General features: G+C 41.2%; 1 protein-coding gene across 12 annotated transcripts in view; it reads right to left on the reverse strand.

Moving 5' to 3' along the window:
- The window catches only part of clasp2 (cytoplasmic linker associated protein 2), a 38,956-nt gene that overhangs the window by 7,602 nt on the left and 8,857 nt on the right, over window positions 1-22,497 (reverse strand). Inside the window, exons 6-31 of one of the 12 annotated variants that reach the window (XM_077507481.1) lie at window positions 21,660-21,757; window positions 20,085-20,155; window positions 13,807-13,941; window positions 12,840-12,916; window positions 12,672-12,764; window positions 12,434-12,579; window positions 12,217-12,352; window positions 11,820-11,890; window positions 11,688-11,747; window positions 10,804-10,881; window positions 10,564-10,731; window positions 10,389-10,429; window positions 10,062-10,226; window positions 8,954-8,977; window positions 7,560-7,667; window positions 7,410-7,436; window positions 5,815-5,841; window positions 4,646-4,819; window positions 4,127-4,171; window positions 2,825-2,932; window positions 2,531-2,593; window positions 1,641-1,747; window positions 1,534-1,557; window positions 867-1,022; window positions 676-767; window positions 532-595 (exon numbers count right to left, since the gene is read on the reverse strand). In XM_077507481.1, coding sequence (XP_077363607.1) covers window positions 532-595; window positions 676-767; window positions 867-1,022; window positions 1,534-1,557; window positions 1,641-1,747; window positions 2,531-2,593; window positions 2,825-2,932; window positions 4,127-4,171; window positions 4,646-4,819; window positions 5,815-5,841; window positions 7,410-7,436; window positions 7,560-7,667; window positions 8,954-8,977; window positions 10,062-10,226; window positions 10,389-10,429; window positions 10,564-10,731; window positions 10,804-10,881; window positions 11,688-11,747; window positions 11,820-11,890; window positions 12,217-12,352; window positions 12,434-12,579; window positions 12,672-12,764; window positions 12,840-12,916; window positions 13,807-13,941; window positions 20,085-20,155; window positions 21,660-21,757 — 2,358 coding nt within the window. Of the gene's footprint in view, window positions 1-531; window positions 596-675; window positions 768-866; window positions 1,023-1,533; window positions 1,558-1,640; window positions 1,748-2,530; window positions 2,594-2,824; window positions 2,933-4,126; window positions 4,172-4,645; window positions 4,820-5,814; window positions 5,842-7,409; window positions 7,437-7,559; window positions 7,668-8,702; window positions 8,721-8,953; window positions 8,978-10,061; window positions 10,227-10,388; window positions 10,430-10,563; window positions 10,732-10,803; window positions 10,882-11,687; window positions 11,748-11,819; window positions 11,891-12,216; window positions 12,353-12,433; window positions 12,580-12,671; window positions 12,765-12,839; window positions 12,917-13,806; window positions 13,942-14,937; window positions 15,100-20,084; window positions 20,156-21,659; window positions 21,758-22,497 lie in introns of those variants that run through there. The other 11 variants (XM_077507482.1, XM_077507488.1, XM_077507484.1 and 8 more) reach the window with 11 other exon arrangements.

The following is a 22,497-nucleotide window of genomic DNA, read 5'->3' on the forward strand; positions in this document are numbered from 1 at the left end:
AAAATTATGTATACAATTAACTGGCATTATTTTCTTTATCCTTTGTTGAAAAGTCATAATATTACTGCAGCTGACTGATTCACTTAACCCACCCTGCAACCTGCTGATAACACTCTAAGCCAGGGATGGGCAAACTCGGTCCTCGAGGGCCAGAGTCCTGCAGGTTTTGGACGTTTCACCCCTTCCAACACAAGCTGATTTCCAATCAACAGGATCGTTATCAGGCTTATGCAGAGCTTGCTGATGAGCTGATCATATATTAGCTGTGTTGGAGAAATGAAACATCCAAAACCTGCAGGACTCCTGCCCTCGAGGAAGGAGTGTGCTCAACCCACCCGGGCTCTAAACTGTTTGGCGCTTCTTACATCTGTTGTGAATTTTGCCATTGAATTACAGGAGGGGAGTGCGGGTGTGTCTCCTCATTGTTCGGGAGGCAGAATCCGGTAAAGTGGGGAATGGTGGGAAATCAAACGATGGATTTGTGCAACTATAACAAAGTGTTTGTGACATGCAGCTGCATGCAAGCCATACCTTGCTATGCGGGTCGGCGAACATGCGGGTGAAGATCTCGCACAGCCTCTTCAACTCCACGCGGCTGCAAATGATCATTGACCATTTTCAAAAACAAATGACAACTTCAGGAATGTGGAAGTGGCGGCAGGTAGTTGGACGCACCTGAGCGTGCGCTGGTTCTTTAGGAGAGCCTGAAGGCCCAGAAGACCCTCCTTCCTTTCGGACCAGTTGGCACTGGCACAGCGATTCAGTACCTAGACAGTCCACATCACTCACTGATATTGCCTTGAATTTCAGCGACATCCTTCCATCCGTCGCGCACAGACAGACAGACAGACAAGCGAGCGCCTAACCTCGGCCACGTCTTCCGTCTGCCTCATGTACGTGGGTATGGCGCCGCCGTTTCTGGAGCTGTAGGATCTCTCCGAGCAGGCACTGGACGCGTCGCTGTTGGCGTCGTCGTCGGAGTACATGCTATAGTTCTCATACCGCCGCCGCGCCGGCTTCTTCTGCGAGACAAGCAAAAACGCACAGAGGGAGAACAGAACAGGAAATGAAGCCAGAATCTCTGCATGTGTTGTATTTTCCTTGACAAAGTCAAACACTGAATAATCACTGAAGTAACACTGAGCTGTTTAAGCACTAAGAACCGCTTCACATCTTTGTTACGTTGTGAAGAATTGCTTCATGCAAGTGATTGTATATTTTATTTAGAAATTCTGAAGACTTCTCCATGCAATACAGTCACATATGTTGCTTTTCCACTGCCCCCTACTGGATTAGGAGCACCCTTGCAGATACTTTTACTACCTCGCCCGATAAACATCACGAGCCACCAAATAAAAAAAATAAAAATAAAAAAAAAAAAGAAGACGACTGCCAAAAACTAGTCATACCAGGTACTTCTAGTGGAAAAACACCAGCAGTGGTCTACTGGGTAATTAACACGCACGCACGCAAACACCAACAAGGCAAGACTAGACAAGACTAAAGGTACGAGGCAGGGAAAAAGAGGCTGACCTTAGATCGCATGTCTCCCAACAGCTGACAGCATTAAACAAGAGGTGGAAGCAGGGTTTAGTTGACACACACACACACAAACTCACGCACGTTTACGGTTTTCATACCAGGGCATCCGCTAGTGCCTCTTCCACATCCGAGCCGGTGTTGAGGACCCTCATGGCGCTGACCGAGGACGACAGGCGGCTGGACTGACCCATGCCGAAACTCGAGCCTGTTTAGAAGAAGATGCGACGGATATAAGGAAAAATAAGAGGCGACTGAGGGAAAAGGGCTGACATGCTTTGGATAACATTAAATAAAGAAAGAAATCAAATACATCTGGGACGGTGACTCATCCATGACATAACTGTAAGTTCATGTTATGACTGGTTAGATGACATTTCAGGACAAAATATGACTAAAAGAAAACAGGAAAAAGGCATCACTGATATTGTTTATACAGTTGTGTTCATGATAGTCCTGAGATTGCGTTTCTCTAAAAACATTTTCAGTTTTCTGCCAATCTGCAAATTAACAAAAATGTCTGTACATCTGTGTGCCTGAAACATATGCTGTCAGAGATAAAAAAAAATAACTTTACAAAAATATTTTGCTTTGTCCACTGAACCTTGAGTTCTATAAACATGAGCTGTACACAGTACCAAAAACTATTTATTTTATTTTTTTTGGTTTATACAGTAAAAGATTTTATAAACAAAAATACAGACGCTGGTATTTTTACTTTCACTTTTTTAACAAGCTAATATTAATAAGAGTTAAAAAAAATTGCTATCCCTGAACACAACTGTTTTTACATGATGGGGAGGAAACATGCGATTCCGCTGGAAGGCTCTGCCATCCTAAATGCCAAATCAACATAAAATCAAAAGGCAAGAAGAAGAAAACAGAAAAGCAGTGCGGCAAAGAAAAGAAAAAGATGCGAAGTCAAGGCCGAGTGGGGTGGTTGGTTGCTTGTTTACGGCATGAAAAACATTTACAAGTACTCAGCCTTCACCTGCGGCCCCGAAAGCGTCGGGTGTGTGGAGAGCTCCCGTGGAGCGAGAGTAGCTCCGTGTGGCTGCAACCCAGATTCAAACACACACACAAACATACAATTTACGTTAGCCCCCTGTGCTGCTCCATGCGAATGGTGTGAGCGGAATCCGAAAAGTCCCCGGGGGAAAACAAAAACAAAAAAACCAACAACAAAAAACGTGCAAGTGATTTGGATTGTTCTGCTGTCAAATTTCCACCTCTCCAGGGTTGAGCGGCGGGCAGTTGTGGGGAGGGGCCGGCTACTGCTACTCACCGAGGGGCGTGAAGGAGCGTACGGGGCTGGTGTCCCGGCTGCTTTCCCGGCTGGCCTCTCGGCTGCAGCCCTGACTCATACTGGGCCGGGGGATGCGGCTGCCCCGGGCTGAGCCCGGGGGGTTCGAGAGTGACGCGAAAAGAAGGAGAAGGAAGGAAGAAGATTGTGAAAGACAAAGAGAGAGAGAGGACAAATGTGAGGAAAAAGGAGGAGGAGAATGTGACATACATAAAGGAAGGAATGTGAGCACGGGTCAACTTCCAGTTAAGATTAGGGTACCAATTGCTAACATGTACATTAAGTGTCTATGGTCATTTGCTTTGGCCACGCCCCTAAACTAAACTAACTAAAGTATTTTGTTTTGTTGTCGGAACGGTTTAGCAGAGTTATGATAATATTTAACACGTCTATGCCTTCAGGTAGCACATCAATAAAAGGCAGGTGGCTTAGAAGAGAGCCTTGTAGAAAACCCCTTTTAATTTTAAAGTAGCAAGCAAACATCACTGTCTCTGATGTAGAAGTGAGATGACGTCAACGTCAGGATCTCACTGGCTACTTCATTAGGTACATACCTTGAGGTTATATATTGCATATAAAAGAAAATGAATTGAGGGGTATGCCACTTTCAATGTAAAGATAATACATTCTGCATAATAAAAATGTCATTTTCACTCCACAAAAAAAAAAAAGATTCCCCTTTCTCAAGATTAGTGATTGCTGTGCCTTTTCCAGAAACAACTTTCTTCAAGGCAAAAAATGCCTGGAGGTTCGGCTTGGAGCGACACGTCTTTCATTGACTTCTTATTTAAGGTTGCACGCACACTCTGGCCTTCAACTGTTGGTGTAAATAAAGACCTAACCTGAAGTGCAATCTGTACAGGTTCATCTGTCTGATCAGTAACATTGCATTTGTTGCTGATCTCTGGAAGAGGTCTCCGCGCTCACATTGAACACCATATTCATCCTGCATAACTGTTTTTGGCCATCAAGGACAAAGGAAGTGAGATTAATCAAAGTGGTGGCGGGAGCGAAGAAAGGAAGGAAGGACGGAGTGCTTGATTGCACCTCAGCGGATATGCCAGCCAATCAGGATTAATCCCTGGCTTAATCACAGAGATGAAGATGAATCAACATACACTGAGAACGGCTCATTCGTTAATACATAGACATGAGGATCATGCGTTCATACTGCGATTGTGACATTAGAGAGCAAATTGGGACGACGAATAGACAAATGGTAGATCACAAAAATCAGAGATTTGAGCTGGGGGTAGTTAGAGGCGATCCGGGGTACAGCCTTACCTCCTCTGCTGGCGCCATTGTAGACAGAACTAATGCTGGAGGGAGCTGGAGAAGCGGGAAAGGAAAGGAGGACAGACAGGGAGGCAGGAGGGTATGAAAACATTTGAGATCCCAGAAAGGATGTGTCTTTCTTTTTTGGACAGATTTTACTTACAGTTTTAGGACCAAAAATGCGCTATCAAGGAAGACAAAGGTCATCTTGGCTCAAAAGGTAATTTTTTGGAATGTACCAATGCTTTTGAGCCAAGATGGCAACATTTCAAATGCAATTTCTGGGTTTGAAAAAAAAAATGCAAAAAAGGTCAAATAAATTTTTTTTTTTTTTAAAAAGGGTTGTCAATGCCGGTTTGTGTGTAAAACAAAATGTTAATAAATTTGCACAAAGCTCCAAAATTATTTTTCCCGTTGGATTACATGTAGAATTTTCATTAAAAAATTTTTTATTTAAACCATTTTGGGGGGAAACAAAAATTAAAAAATTAACAAAATGTGGTGCAACGAATCCTTTCCGCCACTCACCAACAGACAAGCGTGTGGGTGAAGAGTCTCTGGAACACCCCTGGCTACGGGGGATGCGACTACGCCTGCGCCCGTCCCCGGTGGTCCCTGGCAGCACCCGGCGGGCCGACGAGCTCATGGTGCTGAGCGCCGTGGTGGTCAGCACACGCCCGGGGGAGCCGCTGCGGCTTCCCGCTTCGGGAAGAAAGGATGTCAAGTTAGGTAAAATCAATAACAGTGATACGCATCACGTCATGTGTGCAAGCCAACTTTCCATCAGTCTGGAAAACAGACGAATGAGAGCGGTCGCGCCACACACACGTAGACACAACTTATATGCTAACCAAACACAACTAAGCTAAAAACATCAAGTGAGATTGACAGGTGTTCGATGATGGTTGTGTGATCATACAACTAGAAAAATGCAGGTTTTGGCACCATTTATGTACATTTTTTCAAAGGAGGCACCTATTTGAGGGAGGAGTTTCTTTAACACAAACAACATGGTGGCACAAGCAGGTCAAAATCTGTTTTGGTGCTGCTGTTTTGTTAGCAACAGACTTCAAATCGGCTCAGCAGTATGAACTCAAGCATCCATAAAGTAAGATACATTTAATAATAATTCGACTGGGACATTATTTGAGGGAGGCGTGCATTTTGTCTTGATTGGATTACTTAGGCTCATTTGCACATGGTGTCTATGCCGCTTTCCTTTCTATCTTTCCCACAAATGCAGATACGAACTGGTGAGTGAGGCTCTCCTATTTGAGGGAGATGTTTATTGTCATAAGTAGACACAGCACCACTTTGAGGGCGCTGTCTATTTGAAGGGGGCATTCATTTTTCTTTTTTCCCTAAATATATCTCTGCTGCTGTTTTGATTAGCAAAGAGGTATGAATCGGCAGCTATGAAAACAGCCTGTTTTTTTCCCCACAAGTGGAACCTCAATGCACCTGGTGAACAATTTGGTCACACCACTATTAGAGGAATATCTTTCACTTTTCCGACCCCGTTTTGCCTTGTCATAACTGCAAGTGTAGTGTTCCTACAAGCACCCTCAGCATGCATTGGCCACTGTGTGAAGAAGAGGAGGAACTTGAGGTGACCTTGAGGGGGGGGGGGGGGGGGGGGGGGGGTAGAAAAGGGGTTAAAAACTAAAATAAAATATAGGAGGCGTTAAGACTCTTACCACCGGCGGAGGTAGCAGACAGAGATCCTGAGCCATGGAGAGGGGGGCGAGGGAGGGGGAAGGAACAGCAGATTAAACTAAGGTGGATGATGGGACGGTTGGAACACAGGATGGGAAAAGCTCTGAAAGCGCCGTGATGGAACGGATGAATTTCAGTAGAAGATCAATAAGGAGGCCACAAAATGGCGGAGCTGGGTGGGGCCGGGGTGTGAGCAGTGCATGTCGGGACATGGAAGCGAAGCCGGTCCACATCATGAGGAAAAGACCAAATGGGAGGAAAAAACAAAAACAAAAAAACCCCACTCCTGTACATGCATGATAAGCTAAGCAGACAGTTGAGTTCGTCCATTAGTCTGACTGTCTTATGTCTTGGATAATGTTGCTATATTAATGTTGCTTGGAGAGTTTGGAACCATTTTCTGTTTTCCGCACCGAAGTCTGGTGATGAAACATTGCATGCAAAGAAGCACGCACAAACACACACCCACACACACACACACACACACAAGAACAGAGTGGAACCTCTAAAGTAGAATGCTCCAAAATGTGGGTGAAAAATACATCTCAAACGATGAGAACAACTGAGTGTCAAAAAAATAAAGTCTGCAAGTTTTGCAAAGGAGCAGCCTTAGCCAGACTTCAGCGTTGACCATTTTTACAGCAGCGAACTTTTTACACAACAATTAATGTTAAAATATTTGATGTGATCAAAAAAACAATGAAATGTAAAAAAAAAAAAAAAGAAAAAAAAAGTAATAAATAAATAAATAACAATAGTTAACTACCGTAAATAAAATTTTCTTCATTCTGATTTACCCCAAAAGTGTTTCAAATATTTTTAGACAGATTTGTTTTTAATTATTTTTCCTGTCAGAAACTCATTTAAAAATGTCTAAAAATATTGGTGAACTTGCTGAAAAAAATAAAAATAAATCACTTTATTTTTAAATGATTCAAAATTATTTTTTGCCATTAAAAGTGGGTTATATATTTGAAATTAAATAGTGTAAAGTTTAAAAATAAAATAAAATCACTAATTACCTTAACCCCCCCAAAGATAGACCACAAAACAGGAAAAAAAAAAAAAGGTTCACTTTAAACATTCGTCTTATCATATTTACAATTGTGAGACTGTTGAGATAAAAACAAAACAAAAAAGTTTTCCACAGGGGAAAAAAAAGTGGTGAACTTAGCGGTTAAACTCTAAAAAGCAGTTGTTTATAAATAAAGAAGAATAAAAAAGAAAATTTTGAAATTAGGAAATGTTTTTCCACCAAGAACAGATTAACATTTATATGTATTTTTTTGTCAATGGAAATTACTCTATTTTTTTTTTTAAATTCATAAAAGAATGAACCTTAACCGCTAATTTATTCATTCATATTAACAGTGGGTAACAATTATTACTATTTGTATTGTTTTGCAACAGGACCTCAGAGGTTCCACTGCATTTATATTTATATATGAAAAAACACTCCTTTGCACAAAAAACACCTGAATGAGAGCTTTGCGTGTGGGCCACCATTCCCACAGTGGAACACAGTAACACACGCACACGTTTTGACATATCTGAAACACACACACGCACAGAATACCTGGTGTGCAATCTGATTCGTCGGAACCTGAAGGCACAAAAACATGGCCGCTGCCGTGAGGGTAACAGATATAGAAACCCTACTAAAAAAAAAAAAAAACACACGCACTCGCTCACAGTAAAGAGTTGCGTCTTGAAAGAGGTAACATACGTTGCGACTGGGAGACCACTTTGGTGCGGCTGCGTCCCCTCGAGTCCACTTGGCTGGACACGCTGCTGCTGCTGGCGGTGCTCAAGGGCTGCTTGGTACGAACGCGGCCTGCAAGGAGGTAAACACGTTTGAAAAACACACCACCAAACATGGCCAGATTACGGTTAGCATTAGCTTTAGCATGTAGCTCCACAAAAAGACACATTAAAGAGCCGAAGCTGATTAGGCTAATGTTGGGTAAAAATCACAGCTAAGTACACAAGCCCGTTTCACACCATCTTGGGGAAAAAAAAAAAAAAAAAGTCAATAAAGGTGGAACAGGATGTGTGAAGTTCAACACCTGACATTCATTTTGGTTGCGCTGGAAACAATTGTCCTAATGCAGCAATTTTAGCAAAACTGTGTGAAAGGGGCTTCAAATAAGCACTAGCTCCTCCTATCACATTGCCTGAAGAAAAAGACATTTTGCTGCGTTTTTTCGGTATTGTGGTTTGTTGGAAAATGGCACTAGCACAGAAATCCCCCCCCACCCCTTTGTTCTTTATAAAAGCACTAGTGGTGGGTTTCTTTTTTTTTTTTTTTTTTTTTTTTTTTTTTTTAACTGTGTTCTGTGTCAATGGCATGTATAGTTTAACTGTATTATGTGTGAAAGACTCAGGTGGATTTTCTTTTATTGTCGTCTGTGTAAAAAGTGCAGGTGTTTCTGGATTTTCTCAGATGGAAATGGTGGATTTTGTTTGTTCTTGGGTTCAGAGTAAATGGCACAAAGAAGCTTTTTTTTTTCTTGGTTCTATGTAATAGGGGAAGATTTGCTTCCATTGGGTTCTATATAAAATATTTAGGTGTTTTTTTGTGCTGGGTTCTAAATAGAAATCAGCAGCAGAGCTAGAAAACCTCACAGTAAGGAGGACATTTTAAGTGAGAGTGCAATCAGGGCTGCAAAAAAAAAATCATTCACCAAACATTTGTTTTAATTGCATTTTTTGATTAAGGTTAAAAATAAAAATAAATAAATAAAAAGCCACCAATAGTGTCCCAGTCCTGATTGCACACCAATTGCACGAGATCCTAAAAAAAAGCTGCCCATGTGAAGCCATTCTTCTAAACACAAAGCGCCAATAAGCAATGCTTTCCCTAACTTACCGTTGTCTGACCTGGCTCCTGAGGACAGACACACAAGGAGTAAATACTAACCCAATTAATTATACACATATTAACTTTAAAAGCTAGTTGAATTAAAGGACAATCAACAAGAATGAAGCATTAGATCAAGTCTAGGTTATGAAGTAGGATGCTAGTGTGATTAAATCAGACAGCAGGAGGTGCTGTTTGGCCACACAAAGGGAGTTTGGAGTGGGTGAAGGGGAGGAGGGAGTAGGAAGAGATGATCTTACCATCCGTTTTATCAGAGGCATCATCTTTACAGGAGCAAGGGAGGAGGAGGAGGATGAAAAGAAACAATCAGGGAGGAAGAATTGAAAGAAAAATGTGAACGCAAGGATAAAAATGAAAAGAAATAAAGCCAAAAAAAAGAGGAGAGAAAGGAGAAGTGTGAGTTAGTAACTTGAGCAGATAGTGAAATTGACGTTCAAACATGCACTGAAACATCGGCTGTGTTCGGAATCGCTCCTTAGTATCCACTAATATAGTGGGGGGCCCCTCAGTGAGTTCTAATCTCCACAATACATCTTGAAAAGTAGTGAACAACTTATGGTCCCTAGAATAGCACTCCCATGATGCATTGCGACGATACAGGGGAAAACAAAACAAAAACAAAAAACGTCCAGCTGAGGTTGAAATTATACGGCTGGAGCAACACTCCAATTTGAGACTTAAGTTGTCATACCCCATTAATTTAACAGAAAAAAAAAACAAATTCAAACACCCTTACTACAGAGTAGCAAAAAGATTCATTAAAATAATTTAAGATTAAGGAGAAAAAAAATGCTTCCTCACTAAGTACAATGATTCTTAAAAACAAAATATTTTTTTAAGTTAAACATTTCTTACATTATTCACCTTAAAAACAGTGATTATTAACAAAAAATAATGTGAAAAAAAAAACACTTGAAAGAAGTGGTAGAAATAGTTTCATTTTTTTTAAATCTACAACAGACTGAATATTTATAAACAGTGGCTAACAAATCAAAGACAATTACATTTTTCCCAAACAAAGTGGTTAGCTTAATTTTACACTTGTCTGACACTTGAGACGTTTAAATATTTAAAAAATATTAGTCAGTCACTAGTATTAATCACTGCCGAACAGCGGTACAAGTCGACAATTGTTCTTTAAGAGTGGATTTTGTGGTTTTTAAATCCGTGATTGGGGAGGAGTAATGTGTAATTGATTCAAAACACAGCCATTGACGGCATGCAAAGCGCAAGCATCAAGAAATGGAGGGAAAAAACACACATACAAAAAAAAAAAAAAAACAGACTCCACGTGTCATCCCCCGGCTGCTCTCTGATTGGCCGCCTCTGACTGACAGCCGCCCTTACCCAGTGAGGCGTAGGAGCCAGGGGGCAGGCGGCTGGGCCCCTTTGGCGGCACGTGTCGGTGCTTGGCCATGGCGGCGGCATTCACGTCCACGTCGCTGCGGGAGCGCTGCAGGGAGGCCGCCGACAACGACGACGACGCCCCGCTGCCTTTTGAACCCGCAGGGACTGACGGGGTACCAGTGGAGAGGATTGGGAGGAATGTCATGACAAAAACCGCGTGCAGGAATCACAGTACAAAAAATAAACAGATGGGATGTAAACAAGCTTGACAATGAAAGGGATGATGTGTTTTGTGCGCGTCTACTGTGTGTGTGCGTGTGGACTCACCTCGCCCCGGAGCTGCCGACCACTTTGAAGACAGCGGCCGACTGTGCAGGAAAATGCCACTTTTGAGCAATAGTTTACAACAAAGTAGAGTGCAGCTTTTAACTTGAGTATTTTTTATAGTATTTTCTCTAGTATAGCACTTTTACTTAATATTATTTTTCCGAATCTATCTTACTTGAGGCTCTCCTGCGATGACGACGACGAGCGGTCACTCTGAGGCAGTGAGGCCACACTGCCCGAGCTCTTCAGGCACGACTGCAGGGTGCGCTGGTACGACGACTCCAGAGAGTTGTAGAGCGCGTCCGCCTCCCCTGGGAAGTGGTTCCTCAGGCCCCAGTAGGCCCTGAAGACAAGACGGTGAGTGGAGAAAGGGCTCGGGTTTCCCCAAATGAAAACATTTTGGAGCGCGGCTTACTTGCGGGCTTCTACTCGCGCCTCTGAGTCGGCGTCTCGAATTCCTTTCTTGATGCTTTCCACTAAAACGGCTGTGTGCCTGTGATAAGAGGTACGTGTGTATAAATTGAATAAAATGCACTGAAACAATCACGGTCAAACTATTAGAAATAATTGAAAAATAATTTAAAAATACATATAAAAAATGTACAAAAATACGTCATGATACATTACTCTATAAGTAAACAAATATGACAGAAATAGAAAAATGACACTATATAAATATTAGAAAAATATACAAACCTATTACACCAAGATGAAAAAAATAAAATTTTAATTTTTTTTTTTTAGAAAAAATATAAAACAATACGTTTAAAAACTCAATCGGGAAAGACTACAATAGGCAAAGAAAATATAGTCAGAAAATAGTCAGAAAATACAAAAATATTAAGGACAAATACAAATATATACTTATACAAAAACAAATCTAACAAAAAATAGAAGAAGAATATTTAAAAAATACATTAATACAAGTATTATAAAAAGAAAAAAAATATGTAAGAAACAAAATAAGAAAAAAACACACTTGATGAAAAATAAACATTTTTAAAAATAGTTTTAACCAAAATAATAGATGTAAAAGACAGCTTACTAGACAGAAAAATAGTACTAGGATTTTTTTTTTTAAATGTTATGTCACAAAATTATTATACAAAAATAAATTATTAGAAAACATACATAATACAAAATATTATATGAAACGTATACCAAGACGAAAACATGAAAAAAGATGTTTTGAAAAAAAAAAAATGCTAAAGAGTGGAATAGCTACAAAATGGAGCCCCAACACTTTTACTGTCCACCTCTCATGACTCCATATGGTGCCCATATGGAATTCATGCTCACCTCTCTAGAGAATGTGTCTGCCACTCTTGCAGCAGGAGGTCCAAGAAGTCATAACAGCGCCTTGAAGAACACATTTTTTTTAATGCTGAAGCTCAAGTAGGTGATTTTTAGTAACTTTAAAAGTTGTCTCACCTTCGAACAGCCACAGACTTGGACGTGCAGTTACTGGTGATCAAGGGGATCAGACGAGGGACGTGAGTGTGCTGAATGAACGAAACAACGAAGCCCATCAGACTTAATATATATTTTATAAATATGTCTATGTTATGAAGTTTTTATCTAATATTTTTTTGTTTAATATTTTTTTATATTAATATTTCCAATGTTTTAGTATTTTTCTTTTGGCATTTCATCCTATTTTGACCATTTTCTATTGTGGTCTAATATTTGCAAGTTTCCTAGTATTAACAATACTCGCTTTCACTTCCGGTCTAATATTCAATATTCTTTTATTTCAGTTTGACTTGTGTCACCCTCCTTTCTTCAATAAAACTGCGATAACACTGACAACCGTAATCATGTTGATTACCTTTATGATGATGCGAATGGCTGACACGCCGGAGGTGGCCATGACTTTGGCACAGTTGGGGATGAGGTTGAAGAGGACGGGAACGATGGCTTCGGCACCGTGGTCAAATTTGTTGCCCAGCACGGAAGATAGATGCCTATACATAGACGCTTCTATTAACACGATTCTATATCCAAAAAGGGGGTTTGAACATACAGGATAGATTGGTGACACCTACGCCACGGTGATGCAGGCCTCTCGGACCACTTGGGATCGCAGGTCTTTAGCGGAGAGCTTGAAGGCTCCGTCCAGAAGGCGGAGGTGCTGGTAGAAGCAGTCGTAGGAGGTGGCGCCGGCCACCAGCAGAGAGCGGATCTTCTTCATCTGGTGACATAAACAAGCCTTTTAAAATCTACCATCACATGAAGGAAAAGTAATCCAGAGCTCCCCAAGAAAAACAACAAAAAGCAACTCACAGCATTGGCCCGCTGGTCCCAGTCATGCTTGTCGTCGGAGCAGATCTCCCGGATCTTGTTGAGGTTGTCCTCCAGATCTCTGCTGGAGTAGATCTGCAAGAAATTATTTTTTTAATGCAAAATCAGAGCAAAGACTAGAAAAAGTATTTTGAAAAGACATCAATTTACTTGGACAGTGGGGACATCTGTGAAGGCTTTGACGAAGTCGTCCTCGTCGACGGCCCCGGTGCTTTCCTTGGACCCTGCTGTATTACAGCGTGAGAGCATGTTAGTGTTTTGGTAAATGCAGCATGCTCAGTATAAATAATACAAAGCAAATGCAAAATTCTCTTAGCGAATCAGTAACCTTGCCAGCAAGCTGAATTCTCGCGGTATTTGTGAGTTCACAAACTCCGGAGAATACATCTTGTAACACTCCCGCTGATACGATTGCAGCCAACCATTTTTAGGTCGGACCAACAAGTTGTTGTTTAGGGCGGGACAAAATCAATACGCACTGATGCCGGGGGAAACCAAACAAACCTAACTGGCAAATAGACGCCGCAATTAAATTCTTTTCTCACTGAATTTCGCATCGTTTCCTTGTTGAATTTGCTTCTGTTAATCAACTTGCTATCTTGTCATATATTGGCACACAAACGGCTAGCATGTTAGCAATTGGCTAATTCTCATTAACAATGGGTAACATGTAAAACGTGTACTAATCAGTCATGGGATTCTTGCTACTCAGGTTGCTCTCTTGTTAGCGCACCGACTGTTAGCATGTTAGCATCACTCCATTAATCCTGAATGAAAATTGATACAGGAATACAGGGAAAAGATGTCAAGTCTACTTTTTACTTCCATACACTGAAAGAACTGGACCACTTTTTTTTTTGCTCTGCTTAAGGCGCTAGACTCACATTAGAAACAAAACAATCAGGTCCAATACGGAGCACGGTGAACTTAATGTATTGGAAAACTGACACGGGAACACCACTTGCTTGGAATCAATACACTGAACACTCAAGTGCAACTTGAACAGGAAGGAGAACGGAAGCTCTCAAAAGGGAAGGAAGCTACTTAAGTGTTTCCAAGGCAATGCTATCGATGGTAATAATAAAGCATCATATTTCTAAGGAGCAGCAAGGTTAACCTAGCTTTCCAGTGGCACTGGACCGGCGGACCGACGCCGCCGACTCGGCAGTCTTCTTGGGGTTTTTGGGCACCTTGAAGCCCGATGATGACGAGCGGTTCCCATCCACACTGTCGTCGTCATCGAAACTTCGATCTGCGGAAGAAGGGGGAGGCGGTTAGTTTGTCTTTTGCAAAAAGATGAAATGGCGCATCAGAGTGTGTTAAGTGGGCGTTTGTTCGCCCCGTGTTTTTGACAGTGGTGCAGCCTTGTGAGGGGTACGAGACTCATTGGTTTTTAGTCATTTCATTAATTTGATCACTTAATTATTTCTCATGCACAATTAATTCCTTCAAAAACACATCTTGCCACTTGCTGTTGACTGAAAATGACATCACAGGTGCTCAGAGTTCAGGCAACGACCAATCATGGCTCAGTTTGCAAACGTCACATCACCAAACCCAGAAAACAACTGAAATGAAAAATAATGAAGTTATCAAATTAATTCTAGACAAAACATTCACTTATAGTTGCTGAAAATGGCTATATGAGTCAAGTATCCCTTTAAGCATCTTCAAGTTTCGTGTTGAGAAATTGTCACTCACCACGTCCATCTGCCAATCGGCAGTTTATTGTGAAACCAGTTAAGCTGAGTTCACTTGTACAATTTTTGCATTAAGTCAAAGCAAAAAAATAAATCTCCATCCAGACGGCTCGCAATTCGGACCCACCAATGCATAAAAAAATAAATATATAGGAGTACATATAAAAAAAACAAAAAAACAACAAAAACAAAATGAAACCTGTTTTTGTTTACAAACCCTAGAAAACCCATAACTAGCTTAACAGGTACCAGAGTAAAATGACTTTTATAGTATGCCAATAGCTTTGCAGGACATTATCAATACTAAAGCCCAATGTGTCCATTTTGACACCATCACAATTGCAACAATAAGTCCGACAATGGCAGCCATTAGTTCAGCTGGGAAGCTAGCATGTGACAACATGATGGAGAACGACAAATGCGCCACAGTCGCCAGCCGACACCTTTGCTCATTCATCACCAGCTGACCTGCACATCAAAACCATCATCGGCACTAAAGAGGTCCAAACAATCATGCAAACAACGCCCCGGTCCGCCTCCACACTCACAGTCACAGATGCGCTGACAGATTAGTCGTCTCATTCTGGAGGGAGGAGGGCGTGTGCCGGCGGGGCCGCTGCCCCCTCTTCTGCCGGACCCTTCGCCTCACCAAACCCACGGTGCGAATGATGACATGGCCCCACAAAAATAAAAGCCCTCCACCCCGACCAGTGCCGGCATTTTCTTTCACTCCTCTTTCCCCAGATCTGCCGGTCCCCTCCCTTTGCTCTCGGCCAGGATTTCGACAGCCAATCGGATGAGAGGTGACATCATCCTGTTGCAGCCAGTGCGGAGGCAGCACACGCGAACACATGCAGGGAATTTTAACAGGGTTTGCAACTGTAAGTCTCTGGTTAAGATCAACTCATTAGCATTGACAGCACACGACAGGCAAAGTCTAGACGCAGTTTTGCGGGACGTTCAAGAACAAAGTGATAAGGGGATAAGAAGATCTTGCATAAGTGTGAAGACACTATTTCAGTTGTTGCTGTATGATTTCTAATGTGCAAAAAAAATGCACATTAGAATTTTTCTTTTAACAATCAATCAATGCTGAGCCGACTTAAGTTGTTTTTTTTTTAAATGTCTTGCATGAATGAAAATTATTTTTTGTGCAAAAAATGCACATTAGAAATACTCCAATAAAAGTTAGTCAATTTTTTAAGTCATTTATCACGGTTGTAATTTTACATAATTCACACATGATCTTGCATGCATGAAAATTCCTTTTCAATTTCTAAAAGTGCACATCAGAAATACAATGAATGATGATTTTTAAAATTTCAAACTTTTTTTGCATGAGCATCTACATTTTTTGACAACTATGTGACTCTTTGCCACTGTAACCAACGATGAAAAAAAAATAAAAAATAGATGTCGGGTTTTCATCTTGCTTGTCTACAGATTTTCTGTCTGTTGATTGGTCAAAGAAGAAATGTATATGGTGGTCATCACAGCCCGTAAGGGTCTCGAATCAGACCCTTGTGGAAAGTGTCCATGTTTATAGACAAAGGGCAAAGGGGGGAGAAAAAAAAAAAATCGAGGAAATGAGGGGGTGGCTGGATGGAAGGATGAGAACAGACCAGGCAACAGGCACACATACACATTGTTGCCATGGCGACAGGTGCAGGCCAGCTTTTAACCATGACAGCAAAATAAAGGGCGTACATACAGCATCAATACTTCAATTTGTTTCATTGTTGACAGTGACAGTCATCTTGCTTTATTAGAGAAACAGACACGACATGCACAAGATTATAACAGACGTCCAAGTGCAGCGTTGCCATAGCAACAGTAGACTGACATGGCAGGAGACGAACGAACGAGGGGGAAAAAAAATTTAGGAATGAAAGGATGATCAGTTCGGTACGGGTACATAACTCAGTTCACACTTGGGACAAAAATGCTAATCTTAACGACCACTGAAGTGAAGCAACTAATGTGGCGAAAGTTTTATTCTTTACATTTTATTTATGTCATAACTGTTTTTAATGTACAATATTATGGAGTGCCATTTCCCTTTTTAAGAACATATTACAAAAAACTCGAATGATAATTCCATTCATTACAATTGGATAATCTAATTTTAGACACAAGAAGTATTCTGCATACATGTAGCCTTGCACCCTTGATGAATCAAGATTAGCTCAGAATCTTTTAGAAATAACCTAGCATGACAGATCAAAGCGAAACTAATAAACGCAAGCATTTTGATGCTTTGTTCTCAAAGACACAAAATGGATGCATGACAATTACAACAGCAAGAAAAACAGCAGGGAAGATGTTGTCTAGTACAAACTCAAACTCAAAAAACAGGCCTGGAGTGGATTTATTCAGACAGAAAAATCAGTCAGTCGGTCAGTGAGACAGGCAGACAGTGGGACAGACAGACAGGTATAATTTAAGATCTCAAGTGAGGGTGACAGGGAATAAAGCATAATATTCAGAGCACAGATTTCCCCTGGCAACCCGCCGAGCCTTGGAAACGGGGTCACGCTTTCCTTTCGCAGCGCTGCCGAGGTACTGGAGCAGAATGAGATTGTCTGCAAATGTGTGTACTGTGGACGTGAAGTAAGTATGCGTGTGTGTGCGTCAGGCATTGTCAACAATAAAACTATGCAAGCGATGAAAGCTGCTACTTGTGGTCAGTTTAAAAGTCGACAAAATGTGTTTGGCTTGTTCAGTGCTTTTTTGTGTGTGTGTGTGTGTGGACAGCCATAATTTCAGACAGGACAAAGCAGAAACTTTTACCGCATAACAACAATCAAGCCACTGAGAACGAGGACAACTCCATTCTTGTCATTTTCCGAAGAGTGATTAAAAGTTTTATGGCTGCTCGAGGATTGATATCTTGGCAACTTATATAGAGAGCAATGACTACTCCTTTTGGATACTTGTTTTTACAAAAATTGTGGTTTTCCTCTTAGTTTTTCCCCCCTCAAATATCAGTCAAATCTATCATTATTTCATGACAGATGATAAATAATAGTCACTTTTACTAACATGCAGATGCACTGGCAACCAAGCACAAATTTCGGTGTCTTCTATCCATCTCTGAATCTCACTTTCTGGGGAAGTTATTCAAGATTGGTTTCATGGAAATGGCAGATGAATGGGAAAAGTCAATCATGGACTGCACCCTAGATGTCAAAATTGAAACTTTGATTTTGACCATTCTGATGACAATAATAGTTAACCCACACTAATACTCCGCCACGCGATTTTAAACAAATGCAATGATTTTCTATCATAGACCGCAAGGGATATAAGTTGCCAAATTTAAACAGAGATCCTGCAAAATGGCCGGGCCAGAGACGTAACATAACATCCCTTTGCCTTCTACACAGAACTCCGCAAAGTCAAACTTATTACAGCTTTTACACAACACGAGAAACAAAATGTTTTCAAAAATGTTCATTGGCAAACATTTTTAATTTCTTGGACGGACGTCAATCCCAACAAAAGGTAAATTTCATCTGGTGTGACGTACAAGATTTGAACGCACGCTGAGAACTGCTTTCAAATGTTTGCGCTGTCACTCAGAAAACTGCTGTTGTCAAGTAAACTAAAAACCCAAAGTAAACATGCATTTTCAGATCTTGAGATTTAATTAGTAAACTTTCTTTTGTCTGAAACAGAAGCCAGCAAAGCAAGGATATCCTGCAATCAGATAATGAGATCACCAGAACAGAACTAGTGTTGAACTTAACGCTCTTGTTTCAGATCCAATACCAACTCCCCCAGGGCGGAAAAGAAAAGTGGAAAACAAATCAAGTCATGTGACTACAATACATCATCAATCTCTACAATAATCATATAAATATGGCACCACTTCAAAGCTTTCATGAGCTTTTCTGAGTTTAAGGTGATTCCACTGCGAAAGCACATGGTGACCATCTTTTGTCCGGGTGCCAACGACAACACAGCCAGATGGGATTAAACAACACACTTACGGCCGCCATCTTTCCCAAAAGCCATGGATGGAGCTTGCTAAAAATCTTGCCGCCTCCTTGGTTCTCTTTGCTTCAGCCTCGCTGCATATCCGTCATGATGAATGGGGGCGAGGAGGAGACAGGAGGGAGAGGCAGCGACTGACTGACGAGATCTCGGTCAACTTCTTTTTGCTTAATCCTCCTTCCTTCCCGTTCTCTCCACCAACAGCTGCCTCAAAGCTCTGGACGGGGGCGATTACGGCTTTCTCTCTTCAGGTTTAATGAGCACAACTCAATACCTTGCATAACCTCCAGCTACACTTTTCGGTAGATGTTCTTTTGGGGCCAAAAACGAGTGAAAAGATCATTCCAAAAATGTTTTGTTTTATTTTATACGTCATCAACTGTCACCAACATGCAATAAATGAAAACTTGAAATTTCCATAATTTTGTGTTGTCCGTCTGTATACTGTACATGGTTTGAATTTGGTAGCCATCGACAAAATTTCTAGAGCAAGTTTTCTTGTCTTGTTCAAGTCTTCTTGAGACATTTTTTATTTTTATTTTTTTTGGTGGGTCTACTCATAATTGACAAGTCTACCAAATTTCATGCTGCCAAGTTTAATTGAATACAAGGGCTTCATTTTGTGACTTGTCTCTTATTCACTGGAAGAATGAGTGCAAAAAAATGTGACTGACAATGCGGAGCGCTCTCAAAATGGTAAATCAGGCAATCACCTTGGCGGATGCAACTAAAGTTGACGATTTCATGCCAAGAGAATCACATGACAGACCCATGAATGCCAAGTCAGACATGGTACCACCAATGCCAATTCACTTACAAGTGAAAAAAATTAAGGTGTAGAGTAAAGTACGAATCCGCGATATTTTAATGATCCTAACACACATGCTCGTTAACACCCGAGTCAACATGCAGCCATGCACCTGCCCGGGTTAAAAGTAAACGCTGCACATTTCAACCAGTTGCCACCAAGCACAGCATCTTCAAAACCAGCTGCTGCGAGTAAACAAGCTGATGGGTATGATATACGGTGACATGCCAGCCTAAAGATACACTACCATGTCTGGCTAATAGTAGGACTAACATGAATGTAATATGAGCTGGTTATATTCGACGTAGATGGTGAATCAATGGACAGAATTACGTTTACTTTTAGCTAAAAAAAATAAATAAATAAAAAAAATACACTAAAAATAATAAAATAGTGAATAAATAAAAACAGCACAATTGGAAATGTGTCGTTTAACCTTAAAACAGGAAAGTGTTTAGATAAAATTTTAAACATCAATAAAAATAAAGTTAGCCAACAAATGACATTTTTAAAATTCTAAAATTATATAAAAATTATAAACTATTAGAATAAATAAAAATGCAAAACTCATAACATTTTAAACTATTTGCATAAACATTGTCATATAGTGCCCATATTTTTGTCTGATACAGCATGTTTCTATTTATATTTGGACAAAGAAAAGGTCACGCACTGTCAAACTGTACTGCTGCACACAGACAGACACACACACTAAACCATTAATCCTGTCAGGTCCCATTACATGGCAACCGAGTGAGAATCACAAGAGCACACTGTCAAGCCACACATACACACTCACGCGTATATGACAAGAGCAAAATCTTCTTGACATGACTCGACAAGATGGTGGGCGTCGCCCCGCAAAGTAAATAAGACGAGAGAGACACTGACCGTGACTGGCGCTGAGAGCCATGTTGCCCGAATTCAGAGCCTCATCAAAGCGAGCGAATATGGTCTGCAATCTGGAGAGAGGAGGAAACAAACGTTAGACATTCACAAAAACGGGAGCCATTCGTTATTATTGCTCCTTTGACGTTTAGCACTGCACGTGAGCGCCTCTCCAGGTGGGTGTGTCGACACAACAACAACAACAACACAAGATGGACGTCGCCTTGCACATGTATGACAAAAATAGAAGCACAACACGTCACGGGGGTAACGCGCACTCTGCTCACCGCTTGTGTAAAATGGATTCCTCCTCCTTTCATTTGCATATTAAACTGCCCAAAGAGAGAAAACGGCTCCTAGTTTTTCCGCGCCGTATTTCCCCAGATGGGCGCAGAGCCGGTGACACGCTCCGTTCTTCAGCTCTTTGTATCAAACATGGTGCAGTGGCTTTCCGAGGGGAGGGGAGGGGATCGAGGGGAGGGCAAAGCATGCATGCAACAAAGCACCACCTACTGTTCTACATGCATGCTGGATATGTCAATCACAAGCTGGGGGGTAACAAAAAAAAACACACACACACACACACACAGTCAAGCCAAGGTTTGACTGTGTGTGATAAGCGTCCAGCAGATCTGGTTACCCTTTACATAACCTCCCTCCATTCGCACACACGCACACAAACATTGTGCTCAGAGGGGGGAGGGGCTGGCAAAAAGATGAGCCATGCCTGTCTTGCCTCACCCCAATTGCCTTCCTCATGTTTTCCTCATCACAAATTGCACATTTGCATGTAGGCAAGGCAGCATATTTAATTGTGATACAAGTCTGCATTGTAAACCAGAAGACACCCAAAGTTTAAAGTTATTTCCATCCATGTCATTTTAAAAGGTGCTGATTTGAAAATAAATCAGTGCCTCAACTTGTCCTGACTTTTCAAGATATGAGCCTGCTTGGCCTTTTTTTTTTTTTTTTTTTTTTTTTTTTTTTTGCCTTGAAGCATGAGTCATGGTGGAGGCAAATGTTAAAACAAGTAGCCATTTGGCAGACGTGACAACATTTTTCAAAAATGAGGTTCCAAGCTGTTTATTGCCACTAGCAGTTTAGGTTCACTGTCAGTGAGAGGACGCAGATCCAACAAAGCCTGTCATAATGCTCCAGTGAATGTAGTTTTTTTTTTTTTTTTTTTGGATCTGTAGACAATTCATGCACTTCCTTCCAGACAGTTGTGCGTTTACACTGGAGACTTGATGTGCACAACACATGACACATGTCGGCATTCGCAGACGCAATACTATTATATATTTTTAACACTGTGGCAATTTTGGTCACTATAATGGCAATATGAAATTTTCCTCACGGTGCATTTGTCCATGTAAGCAAGACGACTGAAGGACACACGACTTTGGTTCTCCTGTCAGCCAGCCTCTCTCAACCCCCGCCCCGTTCCTCCAACCCCACCAGCGCCAGTCAGCATTGTGCTTGGGATCAAAAGCGTCTCTGTGAAGGGCAGAGTGGTGCATGGCGTGGCCTGGGACTGACCGGACGGTTCGTGCGCGTGCATGTGTGAAAACAACTGACCGTGCGGCAGGCAGTCCTCTCTTTGCCAAGTCGGCTCGTACCCTCTCGCCGACGTGCCGGTAAATATCCACTATTGTTGTGATGGAGGCCTCTCGTACCTGCGCATCACAGAAATTCACAATGGTGAGCATTTAAAAACATACATGCTGTGCATAATTTGCTAACCAAAAAAGCAGAATTACAAAGCTTTGTAAGTAGTCTTTGTAATGAAATGAAAAAAAGTGTAATTAATATTACGCCTGTACCCACAATATGGGGAAAGATATCTTTTTGCTAAAGCCTTTCCATGCATTTTACACATTTCACAAATCTACAGTTATGATGACAATTTCCTGTGCCTCTTCCCAAGTTTTTTGACATTAGAGTTTATGGTTATATGTATGGTTTAATCTAATAATATTGTCAATTATAATCACTTTTTGGAGAGTGCCAATTTTTTTGTGAATTTTCGCTATTTGTGGTCAGGATTGGTTCCTTTTCCGTGCTAATAGTGGTGGGTCCACTGTACATGACAATTTCAGCCACTTTAAGGCATATCCAGGAAAATGAAGGTTAAAAAAGTAAGCTTTGTAAAGCGCATATGGCGAGAAGAACAGATGCTGTCAGTTGAGCGCTCACCTGCAATTAAAGGCATTAAGGGCATTAAGTAAGTGCATTACTTAATTAGGGTTTTTTTTTTTTTTTTTTTTTTTTAAATCAGGTTTCCAGTCTTCCACCATTAAGCGCACTTGTGAGGATAACACAGAATATAAACCCTGCAGGGAACCTTTACTCATTTTATTGCCCTGCTGCGATTGGACGACTGGATGCGGTTTGCAAGGGGCAAACGAGTGGTGGG

The sequence above is a fragment of the Festucalex cinctus genome, chromosome 19 (genome assembly GCF_051991245.1).
Source record: "Festucalex cinctus isolate MCC-2025b chromosome 19, RoL_Fcin_1.0, whole genome shotgun sequence".
Classification (NCBI taxonomy): Eukaryota; Metazoa; Chordata; class Actinopteri; order Syngnathiformes; family Syngnathidae; genus Festucalex; species Festucalex cinctus.